Raw genomic sequence first — 17,182 nt, forward strand, 5'->3', positions numbered from 1 at the left:
CCCTCTCCTGTCTTCTCCTGTCTTCTCCTGCCCTCTCCTGTCTTCTCCTGTCTTCTCCTGCCCTCTCCTGCCCTCTCCTGTCTTCTCCTGTCTTCTCCTGCCCTCTCCTGTCTTCTCCTGCCTTCTTCTGCCCTCTCCTGTCTTCTCCTGTCTTCTCCTGTCTTCTCCTGTCTTCTCCTGTCTTCTCCTGTCTTCTCCTGCCTTCTCCTGCCCTCTCCTGTCTTCTCCTGCCCTCTCCTTTCTTCTCCTGTCTTCTCCTGTCTTCTCCTGCCTTCTCCTGCCCTCTCCTGTCTTCTCCTGCCCTCTCCTGTCTTCTCCTGTCTTCTCCTGTCTTCTCCTGTCTTCTCTTGTCTTCTCCTGCCCTCTCCTGCCCTATCCTGTCTTTTCCTGTCTTCTTCTGCCCTCTCCTGTCTTCTCCTTTCTTCTCCTGTCTTCTCCTGCCCTCTCCTGTCTTCTCCTGTCTTCTCCTGCCCTCTCCTGTCTTCTCCTGTCTTCTTCTGCCCTCTCCTGCCCTCTCCTGTCTTCTCCTGTCTTCTGCCCTCTCCTGTCTTCTCCTGTCTTCTCCTGTCCTCTCCTGCCCTCGCCTGCCCTCTCCTGTCTTCTTCTGCCCTCTCCTGTCTTCTCCTGTCTTCTCCTGTCTTCTCCTGTCTTCTCCTGTCCTCTCCTGTCTTCTCCTGTCTTCTCCTGTCTTCTCCCATCTTCTCCTGTCTTCTCCTGTCTTCTCCTGTCTTCTCCTGTCTTCTCCTGCCCTCTCCTGTCTTCTCATGTCTTCTCCTGCCCTCTCCTGCCCTCTCCTGCCTTCTCCTGTCTTCTCCTGTTTTCTCCTGTCTTCTCCTGTCTTCTCCTGCCCTCTCCTGCCCTCTCCTGCCCTCTCCTGCCCTCTCCTGTCTTCTCCTGCCCTCTCCTGCCCTCTCCTGCCTTCTCCTGTGTCTCCTGCCCTCTCATGCCCTCTCCTGCCCTCTCCTGTCTTCTCCTGTCTTCTCCTGCCCTCTCCTGCCTTCTCCTGTCTTCTCCTGCCCTCTCATGCCCTCTCCTGCCCTCTCCTGCCCTCTCCTCTCTTCTCCTGCCCTCTCCTGTCTTCTCCTGCCCTCTCCTGTCTTCTCCTGCCCTCTCCTGTCTTCTCATGCCCTCTCCTGTCTTCTCCTGCCCTCTCCTGTCTTCTCCTGCCCTCTCCTGTCTTCTCCTGTCTTCTCCTGCCCTCTCCTGTCTTCTCCTGCCTTCTTCTGCCCTCTCCTGCCCTCTCCTGTCTTCTCCTGCCCTCTCCTGCCCTCTCCTGTCTTCTCCTGTCTTCTCCTGTCTTCTCCTGTCTTCTCCTGTCTTCTCCTGCCTTCTCCTGCCCTCTCCTGTCTTCTCCTGCCCTCTCCTTTCTTCTCCTGTCTTCTCCTGTCTTCTCCTGCCTTCTCCTGCCCTCTCCTGTCTTCTCCTGCCCTCTCCTGTCTTCTCCTGTCTTCTCCTGTCTTCTCCTGACTTCTCCTGCCCTCTCCTGTCTTCTCCTGCCCTCTCCTGTCTTCTCCTGTCTTCTCCTGCCCTCTCCTGTCTTCTCCTGCCCTCTCCTGCCCTCCCCTGTCTTCTTCTTCTGTTGTGCCGTCTGTGGTGTAGCTGTACATGTTGCCGCAGGCCTCCTCCTGCCTCTCTCCTGTCAACCTGCCTGCCCACTACACTCCGGCTATCGCTGTCTCGCCCCTGTACCAGGTATTAACCCTTTCACTGCGAAAATACACAGAAGGTTAACCCTTTCACTGCCACACAACAGCGGGTTAACCCTTTCACTGCCACGCTACAGAAGGTTAACCCTTTACTATCACACTACCGACGGTTAACCGTCAGGGTTTTTCGAACGGACGTTCAAACCTTAGTTTTTTATTTAAACATATATATATATATATATATATATATATATATATTTTTTTTTTTTTTTTATAAATATCCTCAAACTAAATCCTCAATTTGAATAACATTTACATAAATAAAGAATAAATTGATTAATCTGATTAAATTAGTATTATTTTTTTTATTAAATCAACTTTCTTTAATGAATAATAACTCATCAGTTTTAACTATAATATTAGTGTAACTGAGGGGTACAATTCCCTGACTGTATTATATAAGTATGGTATCATTAAACCACTACTGTCTTATGTACATTACTACTGGCCATACAGTACACAGGTATATTAGATGAACACTTCCCACAATGACACGGTTCCACACAAAACTGGGTTTAAGAATATTTATTAACAGCAATGATAGTATATAACAATACTTTACGTAGGGTTGCGTTTATAAGGCGAAAGAATGTGCGTGAGCAAATCAATAACGTATGTCCATTCTCATATTACGCAGGAGATAATGAATACAACCTGAATCTTAGGAATTATATCTATGGTACTCTAGTAAGGCAGCGGGAGATACTGGTAGGGTCCCTCCGGTTGTAGGCCAGCAAGGGGAGAGGATTTGTCGGTAGTATAGTCTGGGTCAACGAAGAATAGAGAGACTCCAAGTACAGGAGACGGTGCAATAATCTCTTGATCCGCAGACGAATAACAGCTGTTCTCCGTGGCATGCAGCTCCGCATGGAAGAAAGCTAGCCAGCCTCAGGCTTCTGAGAGGCGGGCTCGACGTTGCTCCTCACAGGGTAAATCCCACACAATTGTGGGTGTAGGCGATTCTCCGCTCCATCAATTACAGGACCAAAGCAAATATAATCCAGCCGAAAAGGGCTATGCAGTCGTCGGGTAGGTTATCCAGTGTACATAATCCACACGGTCCTCGTCTAGGGCTCCTCGGATGAAGGCGCCAGGTTAAGCTGCCCAGCCTGGATAAGCACACTAGCTGGTGCGAGGAAGCGTTGGTAATGCTGGTCACTGTAGAACGGTAGCCGCACGATACACTATACATAAATAGACTATTACTGAATTAATAGAATAAGTCGAACTCGACGGTACAGCGTTAAACTCTGATACTTCAGTTATCAATTCGCACGCGGTCCCAATGCTCTATTTGGGGCCAAACAGGCCCTACTTCACCCCACGTTGTATCGTGGGTGAGGCTTCACTTGGGTAACTCAAACTACTTCTGTATTCACCTGCGCCATATTTATACGTTAGGTGAACAAACTAGTACCAGCCTTATTCCTGTCTCGTATTCTTGCGCAGAGCCGTTCATGTCCAGGCATGTCTTTGACGGTGACTTTGAACCAGACCTTGGGGGTATGGCAGTGGCGCCTAAGGGACCGCTGTCCAATAAGAGAACGAAATATTATGGTCTGTACTAGGTTAAAGGGATATTCCGTGTATATGTACAAAGAATACACAAGGGATATCAGACGATATACAAATATTATGCAATATATATCAAGTGGTAAATATATATATTCGGTTTAATCTGATCCTTCGTAACAGCCGCCTCCTAATTAGTCCCACCTAATTAGATAAGCAGAGACAGATTAACCGCACTGTCCACTACTCAATGTCCGTTGTGAGGGTAGGGCAATTCACAAAGTCAGTGGGTCATGGTCGTCATTAGGAGAGTCGGGGAGCCTTGGCAACTCTATCAGCCTCGCCACGGGTCGGGTGTATGTCTGCCTCTGGCCGAGCACTTCTGCCGCTCTGACCTTTCCGTCGGCACCAGTGATCACTTTGCTCACGCGGCCGGCCGGCCACGCAGCTCGGGGTAGTGACTGGTCTATGATCATGACGACTGGACGGGATGAAGGGGGGCTTAGGAGGAAGCGGGCCTGAGACTGCTTTGATCTGTGCTTGGCTGTGCCTCCTCCTCCTCCGTCTGTTTCTCTTGTTTGCTCTGTACCCCGTCTGAGGAGGGGCCGGTTCCGGCCGCCCCGTCAAGGAGTCGCTTGGGGTGCTGGGTTCGAGGTCAGCTACGTCTGGAGCGCAGCTGAGGGGGGTGGAGTTCCCACGCTTCTCTCACAGGCCTCTCGCTTAATGTCAATAGCCTCTCAACGGGCTGTACGAGGGAGTGGCCGGTGTCGCTCGCCTTTGTGTGTAGGCAGCGTGTAGACGTGGGTTGACTGTCAAGTCCGTAGAGGGGGCCCTGGAGCGTCCATCCCAGTCGGGTCTGAACCGCGACTGGGCATCCTTTGGGTCCGATGTGGGCCGCCTCAATTGGGAGAATGAGGTCCGCGTGGTCGGAGCCGATGAGCAGGGTCGGTGTGGCGCCGTCGATAAGCGGTATAGGTAGTTGTCGTAGGTGCACATACTTAGCCATCAGCTGTGGGATGGGGTAGGTGTACTGGGACAGGCCTATGTCGTGGCTGGTGAAGACGTTGGTTATACTATACTGCTTCTCGGGCTGGTCCACCGCTGCTATCTTGAAGGAGACCTTTTCACATTTTATGGTCTTCTGGTCCCTTCTGATGGTGCGTATTGTCATGGTACCTTTGGCACCCCGCAGGCCCAACTGGGCTGCGGCTGAAGCGAGGAGGAGAGTCTTTTCAGACCCATCGTCCAGGACGGCGTAAGTGTCCAGGACCTTGTTCTCGTAGCTCAGGAGCACTCTGACCACTTTGATGAGCACTCGGGGGGTCCCGCTATGCTGGTCAATGTGGAGCACTCCTGTTAGTCGGTTGCTTTGGATCTTCTGGAGTGGTGCCGACTCGCGGTCGTCCGAGTAGCACCGTGACTCCCAGTGTCTGCTGTAGCAGTCGGGACAGTAGGGAGCGGTCTGGTGGATCTTTGGTACTGGTGCCACCGCGTCGGCCTGGTACATTACCGTGACGGGCCCACTTTGTTGTCCTGGCGGACGCTTGTTGATGTCATGCAGGACCTCCAAGTGGGTGCCGCCGCACCTGCTACACTTCTTCTTCAAGCGGCACTCAGCTGCTAGGTGGCTGCGCGCGCAGCGGAAGCAGCGGCGGTGATCCTTGATCCACTGACTCACCTCATCCGTGGTCAGCTTCCCGAAAGTGTCGCATTGATACAGCCGATGTTCTCCTTCACAGTACTGGCATTCAATCTTCCGCTCCTATTTCGTCGAGGGGGTGTTGTGGTTCTTGTGCTGCGGTACTGATTCGGCTTGGTGCATAACGGTCACCGACCGGCGGTTATCATTTGATCCCCGAGGTCCTGGTCTTGGGCTTGGTCCACTCCATACGAACGTGTCCAGTCGTAGGCTGCTGACCTCCCTGGCGAGGAAATCAGACAAGTCTAGGAGGGATGCCTCTGGACCGTTGGGGTCGCGGTGGTCTCTCTGCCGCCGAAAACGCTCTTGTCGGGCGGGAGGGAGCTTCTCTAATATTCTCTCTACATTAGAGTTAGCGTACAGTTCGTATATCCCCTTTTCCTTTTGGGCCCCCAGCATCCCTACCAGGGACTGTACCTTGATAGAGAGGTCATCCAATGCTCTGTTGTCTCTGGCTGGGGGGAGACGGTCAATGTCTCTTATCTCCTGTATCACGTAGTCCCATATGCGTCCATAACGTTGGTCAAGGGCTACTAGAGCCGCGGTGTATGGGGTAGTAGAGTTGGAATATGCCAGCGCTATATTGTGCGCTCTGGGCACCTTCAGGTGCTTGAGTAGGATAGCATACTTGTACGTTTCATCCGGTACATCGGACATCATTGTCTCTAAGCACATTCGTAGCTCTGTGTACTGTGCTCTGTTCTCGTGTGTGAAGTCCGGGAACGTCGGTGTGCCAAGGTACGATGCCATGGATGGCTGGCACATCGGTGAGTGTTGGGGGAGAGGCCTCCTGGGCGAGTCTCCCCGTGCATGTCGTCTTGGGCTGGTACTTGGTGGGTACCAAAGGTCGGGTACCCAGGTGCTGTTCCTCTGGGCTGGCGGTGCGTCAAACTCACCCGTGAGTTGAGTCAGGGGTTTGTAGCGCAGGGCCTCAGGGCTGACGTCTGGGCTGTACTGGACCTCCTGGTCCAGAGTACGTTGCTGCTGGTCGGGGCTGTACTGGGCCTCCTGGTCCAGAGTACGTTGCTGCTGGTCGGGGCTGTACTGGGCCTCCTGGTCCAGAGTACGTTGCTGCTGGTCGGCTTGACATTCCTCCTCTTCCTCCTCCTCTTCCTCTGCTAGGTCCTGGAGTCTTCTGTTCAGTCTCTCGGCGTGGTCCGGTTCTTCCCGGTTGCTGGGTCTCATATGGACCGGCCAGGGAGGGGGTTCGGAGACGTGGACAGGATCCTCCTGTTGGCGGGGTCCCGGGTCGCTTGGTCGGGTAGGGGAATGTGTCCTAGACCCTTGTCGTGACGATCTCCGGGAGCTCCGTGCGGAGTGCGGGGGTGTCGCCATGGCAATCAATTTGTCCATCAGCTGCGCCTGCAGCCGGTCGCGCTCTGCCTCGCGCTGGTCATGGGCGGCGTCGCGCACTGCTTCGCGGCGGCTTCTTTCAATGTTCTCTTCCGTCTGAAGGCGTCTGGTCTCCAGTCTTATGCGGTCGTCTTCACTCCTTTGTTGCGCCTGGAAGCGCTCTCGCTCGGTTGCAGAATGTTCGCGTTCACTGAGGGCTTGCGCTTGGAGTTGCGCGTGAAGGCGCTCTCGTTCGTCTGCAGCTTGTTCGCGCTCGCTCGTCTGTTGCGCTTGGAGTCGATCGCGTTCACCCTGAAGTCGATCGCGTTCGGTGGAGGCTGCCAGGGTGGCGATGAGTGCCTGCGCCAGCATCTTGTCCGCTTCGCTGGGGGAAGACACAGGCGGAGGTGAACGGCTTCTGGCAGTGCTCGTTGGAGATCCGTTCTCCTGTCGCGCTCCGAGGAGATCCATCTCCTGGGTGTGCGTCTCTTCTGGTAGTGGGTCGGGTTCCGTCCATGGAGCGCTTTCTTTATCCTGGAGCTCTCCGGGGACTACCTCGTTGGCGTCGGCGGGGGGTAAAGTCATGTCATGTCCCTCCTGGTGGTCCCCCCCCGTGAGCTTGGTCAGTTACGTTAGAACCCACTAGGGTCTCTACTGGCGGGGTCGCCTGGTCGTTAGGGTTTGGCATACTTTTACTATCCGCTTTAGTTATTTTATCCGTATTTAACTTCCTTTTAAAGCTAGGTATTGGACTGACAACGTATGCCTCTAGATAAGGAGGTGGCTGATGTCTGCGCTGCGGGCGATCTAGTTTAGAAGAACCGTTTGTGGAGTGTTCATCATCGGCCATGTTAATATTAATATTATATTAATATTACGCTAATTACCCTCCGGCTCGAAGGACCAATTGTAACTGAGGGGTACAATTCCCTGACTGTATTATATAAGTATGGTATCATTAAACCACTACTGTCTTATGTACATTACTACTGGCCATACAGTACACAGGTATATTAGATGAACACTTCCCACAATGACACGGTTCCACACAAAACTGGGTTTAAGAATATTTATTAACAGCAATGATAGTATATAACAATACTTTACGTAGGGTTGCGTTTATAAGGCGAAAGAATGTGCGTGAGCAAATCAATAACGTATGTCCATTCTCATATTACGCAGGAGATAATGAATACAACCTGAATCTTAGGAATTATATCTATGGTACTCTAGTAAGGCAGCGGGAGATACTGGTAGGGTCCCTCCGGTTGTAGGCCAGCAAGGGGAGAGGATTTGTCGGTAGTATAGTCTGGGTCAACGAAGAATAGAGAGACTCCAAGTACAGGAGACGGTGCAATAATCTCTTGATCCGCAGACGAATAACAGCTGTTCTCCGTGGCATGCAGCTCCGCATGGAAGAAAGCTAGCCAGCCTCAGGCTTCTGAGAGGCGGGCTCGACGTTGCTCCTCACAGGGTAAATCCCACACAATTGTGGGTGTAGGCGATTCTCCGCTCCATCAATTACAGGACCAAAGCAAATATAATCCAGCCGAAAAGGGCTATGCAGTCGTCGGGTAGGTTATCCAGTGTACATAATCCACACGGTCCTCGTCTAGGGCTCCTCGGATGAAGGCGCCAGGTTAAGCTGCCCAGCCTGGATAAGCACACTAGCTGGTGCGAGGAAGCGTTGGTAATGCTGGTCACTGTAGAACGGTAGCCGCACGATACACTATACATAAATAGACTATTACTGAATTAATAGAATAAGTCGAACTCGACGGTACAGCGTTAAACTCTGATACTTCAGTTATCAATTCGCACGCGGTCCCAATGCTCTATTTGGGGCCAAACGGGCCCTACTTCACCGCACGTTGTATCGTGGGTGAGGCTTCACTTGGGTAACTCGAACTACTTCTGTATTCACCTGCGCCATATTTATACGTTAGGTGAACAAACTAGTACCAGCCTTATTCCTGTCTCGTATTCTTGCGCAGAGCCGTTCATGTCCAGGCATGTCTTTGACGGTGACTTTGAACCAGACCTTGGGGGTATGGCAGTGGCGCCTAAGGGACCGCTGTCCAATAAGAGAACGAAATATTATGGTCTGTACTAGGTTAAAGGGATATTCCGTGTATATGTACAAAGAATACACAAGGGATATCAGACGATATACAAATATTATGCAATATATATCAAGTGGTAAATATATATATTCGGTTTAATCTGATCCTTCGTAACAATTAGTGTAGCCTAATCTTTATCTGCAACTGTGAAGAAACCCCCATTGGTTTAAACACAATGAATAGACACATAATATATATATAAAAATTTTATTATAAAAAATTTGAATGTTGATTTAGAATTATAATGCCAACGTAACAAATGAAGGTCCGAACTTTTGGGCTCAGCCCTATTAGACACAGCCCTGTACCAGGTATTAGACTCAGCCCTGTACCAGGTATTAGACACAGCCCTGTACCAGGTATTAGACACAGCCCTGTACCAGGTATTAGACTCAGCCCTGTACCAGGTATTAGACTCAGCCCTGTACCAGGTATTAGACTCAGCCCTGTAGCAGGTATTAGACTCAGCCTTGTACCAGGTATTAGACTCAGCCCTGTAGCAGGTATTAGACACAGCCCTGTAGCAGGTATTAGACACAGCCCTGTACCAGGTATTAGACTCAGCCCTGTACCAGGTATTAGACACAGCCCTGTACCAGGTATTAGACACAGCCCTGTAGCAGGTATTAGACTCAGCCATGTAGCAGGTATTAGACTCAGCCCTGTAGCAGGTATTAGACACAACCCTGTACCAGGTATTAGACTCAGCCCTGTAGCAGGTATTAGACACAGTCATGTACCAGGTATTAGACATAGCCCTGTACCAGGTATTAGACACAGCCCTGTAGCAGGTATTCGACACAGCCATGTACCAGGTATTAGACACAGCCCTGTACCAGGTATTAGACACAGCCCTGTACCAGGTATTAGACACAGCCCTGTACCAGGTATTAGACTCAGCCCTGTAGCAGGTATTAGACTCAGCCCTGTAGCAGGTATTAGACTCAGCCCTGTAGCAGGTATTAGACTCAGCCCTGTAGCAGGTATTAGACACAGCCCTGTAGCAGGTATTAGACACAGCCCTGTAGCAGGTATTAGACTCAGCCCTGTAGCAGGTATTAGACACAGCCATGTACCAGGTATTAGACTCAGCCCTGTAGCAGGTATTAGACTCAGCCCTGTAGCAGGTATTAGACTCAGCCCTGTAGCAGGTATTAGACTCAGCCCTGTAGCAGGTATTAGACACAGCCCTGTAGCAGGTATTAGACACAGCCATGTACCAGGTATTAGACACAGCCCTGTAGCAGGTATTAGACTCAGCCCTGTAGCAGGTATTAGACACAGCCCTGTAGCAGGTATTAGACTCAGCCCTGTACCAGGTATTAGACTCAGCCCTGTACCAGGTATTAGACACAGCCCTGTAGCAGGTATTAGACACAGCCCTGTAGCAGGTATTAGACACAGCCCTGTAGCAGGTATTAGACTCAGCCCTGTAGCAGGTATTAGACACAGCCCTGTAGCAGGTATTAGACACAGCCCTGTAGCAGGTATTAGACACAGCCCTGTACCAGGTATTAGACACGGCCCTGTAGCAGGTATTAGACACAGCCCTGTAGCAGGTATTAGACACAGCCCTGTACCAGGTATTAGACACAGCCCTGTAGCAGGTATTAGACACAGCCCTGTAGCATGTATTAGAATCAGCCCTGTAGCAGGTATTAGACTCAGCCCTGTAGCAGGTATTAGACACAGCCCTGTAGCAGGTATTAGACACAGCCCTGTAGCAGGTATTAGACTCAGCCCTGTAGCAGGTATTAGACACTAGAGCTGTTTCCCCCGGAGCCTGTTTTTGGGCTTCGGACTTCGTCAGGGTTTGAACCTTCATTTTTTATTAAAAAAGAAAAAATATATATAATTGTATTATTATTATTATTATTTTTTAATACATATCCTCAAACTAAATCCTCAATTTGAATAAAGTGATGAATCTGATTAAATGAGTCTTTTTTATTAAATCAACTTTCTTTAATGAATAATAACTCATCAGTTTTAATACTATAATATTAGTGTAGAGCCTAATCTTTATCTGCAACTGTGAAGAAAAAACCCATTGGTTTAAACACAATGAATAGACACATAAAAAATATATACCCGTATATATAAAAAAAATAAAGGTATTAGACACATCCTTGTACCAGGTATTAGACACAGCGTTTCCGCATTGATATGACACAATATAATGACTGCGATTCTATAATTCCAGGCTTCACCCAATCAGAGAGCTCGGGAGGTGAGCAGCTGGCTGCAGCGGGCCTATGGCGAGCTGTCGGAGGAGTGGGCGGCGACGCAGTGGTCCAGCTATGCAGAAAGGTATCAGGTAAGAAAGACCAGGCATGAAGATGCCATTAAATATGCGCACATTTTCGCATCACCAACATGGCTAATGCCAGGTTCAAAAACTTGGTTTCATTTTGTTGATACATTCAAAACTAAACTTTTTATGGAGGGTGTAACTGAGGGGTACAATTCCCTGACTGTATTGAGAGTATGGTATTATTAAACCACTACTTAGTTATGTACTTTAATTACTGGCCATACAGTACATGAATATATATGGTGAACACCCACACAAGAATACGGCAATGACACATAAAGTTCTATTTAGAAGATATTTATTATTATCAGAGCAAGCAACGTTAAGTTACAGATTGAGAATTATACTCGCGCTTGTAAGGCGAAGAACACACGTAAAGTAGGTCAAGAGCGTAAGTCAATGAGAATAGTAAGATGGGTCTAAACTGACGCCACCTGTAGCATAGCAATTACATAAGGCACACCAGTACCAGCTGGAGACACCGGGGGGTTCCCTCCGGGTGTAAGCCGGCAGGGCAGAGGAATGTTCGGGTGCAAAGTCTGGGTCAACGAGGAATAACGAGGTTCCAGATACAGGAACCAGTGCAGTACTCCCTTGATCGGTAGACAAAGCAACAGCTATAATCCAGTATGCTCGACAGCATGGATGAAAGCTAGCCAGCCTCTTCCTAGAGGCGGGCTCGAGTGATGATCCTCACGGGGGTTAAATCCCAAACGATAGTGGAATCCACGGTACTCTCCTCCAGCGGTAACGGTCCCAAAAGCAATATAATCCAACCAGAAAATGGTTCTGCATTCGCCGGTGTAGATTCTCCTGTGCACTGTACCTCACACTAAACTAGGTTGAACTTGACATTACTTCACTAAACTCTGACACTTTTACTATCATATTCGCACATGTTCTAAGTGCTCTATTTAGACGCAAGGTTGCTCACTTCACTTGGTCGTTGACTCGTGGTGAAGGCATTACTAGTAATGAACGAATTGCTGCTGTTTCCACCTGCGCCGTATTTATACGTAAGGTGAATTATCTAGTGCCAACCTCAGTTCTGTCTCGTATTACTGCGCAGACTTGGACATGTTGAGACATGCCTTGGCGTTGCCTTTGAACTTGCCATTGGGGGTATGGTCGTTGGCGCCTAGGGGTTGCTGTCCAATAGGAGAACGAATATTATGGTCTGGTTTGTACCCAGGTAAAGGGATATTCCGTGTATATATACAAAGAATATACAAGGGATATCAAACGATATACAAATATTATACAAGGGATCTCAAGCAATAAATATATATATTCGGTTTAATTTGACCCTTTGTAACAGCCGCCTCCTAATTAGTCCGCACCTAATTAGATAAAGCAAAGACAGATTAATCGTCTTGTCAACTACTCAATGTCTGTTGTGGGGAGTAGGGCAATCTACAAAGTCAGTGGGTCATGATCGTCATCAAGGGAGTCAGGGAGCCTTGGCAACTCTATCAGCCTCGCCACGGGTCGGGTGTATGTCCGTCCCTGGACAAGAACTTCTGCCGCTCTGACCTTTCCGTCGGCACCAGTGATCACTTTGCTTACGCGGCCGGCCGGCCACATAGCTCGGGGTAGTGACTGGTCCACGATCATGACGACTGTGTCCTCTTTTAAGTTGTCCCTGTCCTTGACCCGCTTCTGACGGGCTGGAAGGGATGGTAGGGGAGCTTAGGAGGAAGCGGGCCTGAGACTGGTTGATCTGTGCTTGGCTGCGTCTCCACATCCTCCGTCTGTTCCTCTTGTTCGGTCTGTACCCCGTCTGAGGAGGGGCCGGTTCCGGCCGCCCCATCAAGAAGTCGTGTGGGGTGCTGGGCTCGAGGTCAGCTACGTCGCTTGGAGCGCAGCTGAGGGGGGTGGAGTTCGGAACTCCCTCTTCTTGGGCCCACGGTTCTCTCACAGGCCTCTCGTCTAATGTCAATAGCCTCTCAACGGGCTGTACGAGAGAGTGGCCTGTGTCGCTCACCTTTGTGTGCAGGCAGCGTGTAAACGTGGGTTGACTGTCAAGTCCGTAGAGGGGGCCCTGGAGCGTCCACCCCAGTCGGGTCTGAACCGCGACTGGGCATCCTTTGGGTCCGATGTGGGCCGCCTCAATTGGGAGAATGAGGTCCGCGTGGTCGGAGCCTATGAGCAGGGTCGGTGTGGCGCCGTCGATGATCGGTATAGGTAGTCTGCGTAGGTGCACGTACTTCGCCATCAGCTGTGGGATGGGGTAGGTGTACTGTGACAGGCCTATGTCGTGGCTGGTGAAGACGTTGGTTATGCTATACTGCTTCTCGGGCTGCTCGATCGCTGCTATCTTGAAGGAGACATTTTCACCCTTTATGGTCTTCTGGTCTCTTCTAATGGTACGGATTGTCATTGTTCCTTTGGCACCCCGCAGGCCCAACTGGGCTGCGGCGGAAGCGAGGAGGAGAGTCTTTTCAGACCCATCGTCTAGGACGGCGTAAGTGTCCAGGACCTTGTCCTCGTAGCTCAGGAGCACTCTGACCACTTTGATGAGCACTCGGGGGGTCCCGCTATGCTGGTCTATGTGGAGCACTCCTGTTGTTGGGTTGCCTTGGATCTTCTGCTGGTGGGCCCCGCACAGTGATGCGCGGTGAGCGGCGCCCGCCTGGGCCGCCTCACGCCACTGATCAACTTGGACAGGGTTCAGTGTCTTGTATTCGGCGCACTGTGCCAGCCAGTGTCCGCCGTCGCAGTAGGTACAGACGATCTCCCCTTCCTCTTTGGCGGGGGAGTTGTGACTCGGTTGTGGTGGCGCCGACTCGGGGTAGTACCGGTGGCACTGTCGGTCCCCGTGTCTGCTGCGACCATCGGGACACCAGGGGGTGGTTTCAGGCCTGGTCTGTGGTGACACCGCCTCGGCCTGATACATCACCGTGACGGGCCCACTTTGGTTTCCTGGCGGACGTTTGTTGATGTCGTGCAGGACCTCCAGGTGGGCGCCGTCGCACTTGCTGCATCTCTTCTTCAAACGGCACTCAGCTGCCATATGGCTGCGCCCGCAGCGGAAGCAGCGGCGGTTGGCCTTGATCCACTGACTCACCTCGTCAGTGGTCAGCTTCTTGAAAGTGTCACATTGATACAGCCGATGTTCCTGTTCACAGTACTGGCATTCAATCTTCCACTCCCCTTTGGTCGGGGGGTTGCTGTGGTTCTCGTGCTGCGGCACTGACTCGGCCTGGTGCATAACGGTCACCGACCGGCGGTTATCATTAGATCTCCGAGGTCCATCTCTTGGGCTTGGTCCACTCCACACGAACGTATCCAGTCGTAGGCTGCTGACCTCCCTGGCGAGGAAATCAGACAAGTCTAGGAGGGATGGCTCGGGACCGTCGGGATCACGGTGGTCTCTCTGCCGCCGAAATCGCTCTTGGCGGGCTGGAGGGAGCTTCTCTAGTATTCGTTCCACATTAGAGTTAGCATATAGTTCATATCTCCCTTTCTCCTTTTGGGACCCCAGCATCCCTACCAGGGATTGTACCTTGATAGAGAGGTCATCCAATGCTCTATTGTCTTTGGCTGGGGGGAGGCGGTCGATATCTCTTATTTCTTGTATCACGTAGTCCCATATGCGTCCATAACGCTGGTCGAGGGCCACTAGAGCCGCGGAGTATGGGGTACTTGAGTTGGAATATGCCAGCGCTATATTATGCGCTCTGGGCACCTTGAGGTGCTTGAGGAGGATGGCATATTTGTACGACTCATCGGGGACGTCGGACATCATAGTCTCCAAGCACATCCGTAATTCCGTGTACTGTGCTCTGTCCTCGTGCGTAAAGTCTGGGAACGTCGGTGTGCCAAGGTACGATACCATGGATGGCTGGCACATTGGTGAGCGTAGGGGAAGAGGCCTCCTGGGCGAGTCTCCCCGTACGTGTTGTCGTGGGTTGGTACTTGGTGGGTACCAGGGGCCGGGTACCCAGGTGCTGTTCCTCGGTGCTGACTGTACGTCAAACTCACCCGTGAGTTGAGTCGGGGGTTTGTAGTGCAGTGACTCGGGGCTGACGTCTGGGCTGTACTGGGCCTCCTGGTCCAGAGTACGTTGCTGCTGGTCGGGGCTGTACTGGGCCTCCTGGTCCAGAGTACGTTGCTGCTGGTGGGCTTGACATTCCTCCTCTTCCTCTTCCTCTTTTAGGTCCTGGAGTCTTCTAGTCAGTCTCTCGGCGACGTAGGCCGGTTCTTCCCGGTGGCTGGGTCTCGTATGGACCGGTCGGGGAGGGGGTTCAGAGACGTAGACAGGATCCTCCTGTTGGCGGGGTCCCGGGTCGCTTGGTCGGGTAGGGGAATGTGCCCTAGACCCTTGTCGTGATGATCTCCGGGAGCTCCGTGCGGAGAGAGGGGGTGTCGCCATGGCAATCAATTGTTCTATCATCTGCGCCTGCAGCCGGTCGCGCTCTGCTTCTCGCTGGGCATGGGCGGCGTCGCGCTCTGCTTCGCGCTGGGCATTGGCGGCGTCGCGCTGTGCATTGGCGCTGGCATGGGCGGCGTCGCGCTGTGCATTGGCGGCGTCGCGCTGTGCATTGGCGCTGGCATGGGCGGCGTCACGCTGTGCATTGGCGGCGGCGCGCTGTGCATCGGCGCGGCCTCTTTCAATGTTCTCTTCCGTCTGAAGGCGTCTGGTCTCCAGTCTTATGCGGTCGTCTTCACTCCTTTGTTGCGCCTGGAAGCGCTCTCGCTCGGTTGCAGAGTGTTCGCATTCACTAAGGGCTTGCGCTTGGAGTTGCGCGTGAAGGCGCTCTCGTTGGTCTGCAGATTGTTCGCGCTCGCTCGTCTGTTGAGCCTGGAGGCATTCTCTTTCCATGGTAGAGTGTTCGCGCTCACTAAGCGTCTGTGCTTGAAGTCGATCGCGTTCAGTGGAGGCTGCCAGGGTGGCGATGAATGCCTGCGCCAGCATCTGGTCCGCTTCGCTGGGGGATGACGCCGACGGAGGTGATCGGCTTCTGACAGTGCTCGTTGGAGATCTGTGCTCCTGGCGTGCTCCGAGGTCCATCTCCTGGGCGCGCTTCTCTTCTCTTGGTTGTGTGTCGGGTTCTGTCCCCGGAGCGCTTTCTTTATCCTGGAGCTCTCCGGGGACTCTCCCGGTGACGTTGTCTGGAGGTATAGTCTGGTCATGTCCCACCTGGTCCCCCCTGTGAGCTGAGTCAGTTTGGTCAGAACCCACTAGGGTCTCTACTGGCAGGGTCGCCTGGTCGGTAGGATTTGACATGCTTTGACTATCCGCTTTATCCGCATTTAACGTCTGTTTAAAGCTAGGTATTAGACTGACAGCGTATTCCTCTAGATAGGGAGGTGGCTGACGTCTGCGCTGCGGGCGTTCTAGCTTGGGAGAGCCGCTTGGGGAGTGTTCACCGCTGGCCATGGTTAATATCAATATTATATTAGATATTACACTGATACCCTCCGGCTCGAAGGACCAATTGTAACTGAGGGGTACAATTCCCTGACTGTATTGAGAGTATGGTATTATTAAACCACTACTTAGTTATGTACTTTAATTACTGGCCATACAGTACATGAATATATATGGTGAACACCCACACAAGAATACGGCAATGACACATAAAGTTCTATTTAGAAGATATTTATTATTATCAGAGCAAGCAACGTTAAGTTACAGATTGAGAATTATACTTGCGCTTGTAAGGCGAAGAACACACGTAAAGTAGGTCAAGAGTGTAAGTCAATGAGAATAGTAAGATGGGTCTAAACTGACGCCACCTGTAGCATAGCAATTACATAAGGCACACCAGTACCAGCTGGAGACACCGGGGGGTTCCCTCCGGGTGTAAGCCGGCAGGGCAGAGGAATGTTCGGGTGCAAAGTCTGGGTCAACGAGGAATAACGAGGTTCCAGATACAGGAACCAGTGCAGTACTCCCTTGATCGGTAGACAAAGCAACAGCTATAATCCAGTATGCTCGACAGCATGGATGAAAGCTAGCCAGCCTCTTCCTAGAGGCGGGCTCGAGTGATGATCCTCACGGGGGTTAAATCCCAAACGATAGTGGAATCCACGGTACTCTCCTCCAGCGGTAACGGTCCCAAAAGCAATATAATCCAACCAGAAAATGGTTCTGCATTCGCCGGTGTAGATTCTCCTGTGCACTGTACCTCACACTAAACTAGGTTGAACTTGACGTTATTTCACTAAACTCTGACACTTTTACTATCATATTCGCACATGTTCTAAGTGCTCTATTTAGACGCAAGGTTGCTCACTTCACTTGGTCGTTGACTCGTGGTGAAGACATTACTAGTAATGAACGAATTGCTGCTGTTTCCACCTGCGCCGTATTTATACGTAAGGTGAATTATCTAGTGCCAACCTCAGTTCTGTCTCGTATTACTGCGCAGACTTGGACATGTTGAGACATGCCTTGGCGTTGCCTTTGAACTTGCCATTGGGGGTATGGTCGTTGGCGCCTAGGGGTCGCTGTCCAATAGGAGAACGAATATTATGGTCTGGTTTGTAC

At 51.4% G+C, this 17,182-nt stretch overlaps 1 protein-coding gene across 1 annotated transcript in view; it reads left to right on the forward strand.

Moving 5' to 3' along the window:
- The window catches only part of syne2a (spectrin repeat containing, nuclear envelope 2a), a gene marked incomplete at its 5' end in the record, with an annotated part of 351,160 nt that overhangs the window by 44,237 nt on the left and 289,741 nt on the right, over positions 1 to 17,182 (forward strand). Inside the window, 2 exons of the mRNA XM_084314110.1 lie at positions 1,600 to 1,692; positions 10,576 to 10,689. Of these exons, the coding sequence (XP_084170236.1) occupies positions 1,600 to 1,692; positions 10,576 to 10,689 (207 nt within the window). The remainder of the gene's footprint in view (positions 1 to 1,599; positions 1,693 to 10,575; positions 10,690 to 17,182) is intronic.

Source organism: Notolepis coatsorum (assembly GCF_963971535.1).
Source record: "Notolepis coatsorum genome assembly, chromosome: 5".
In the NCBI taxonomy this organism is placed as follows: Eukaryota; Metazoa; Chordata; class Actinopteri; order Aulopiformes; family Paralepididae; genus Notolepis; species Notolepis coatsorum.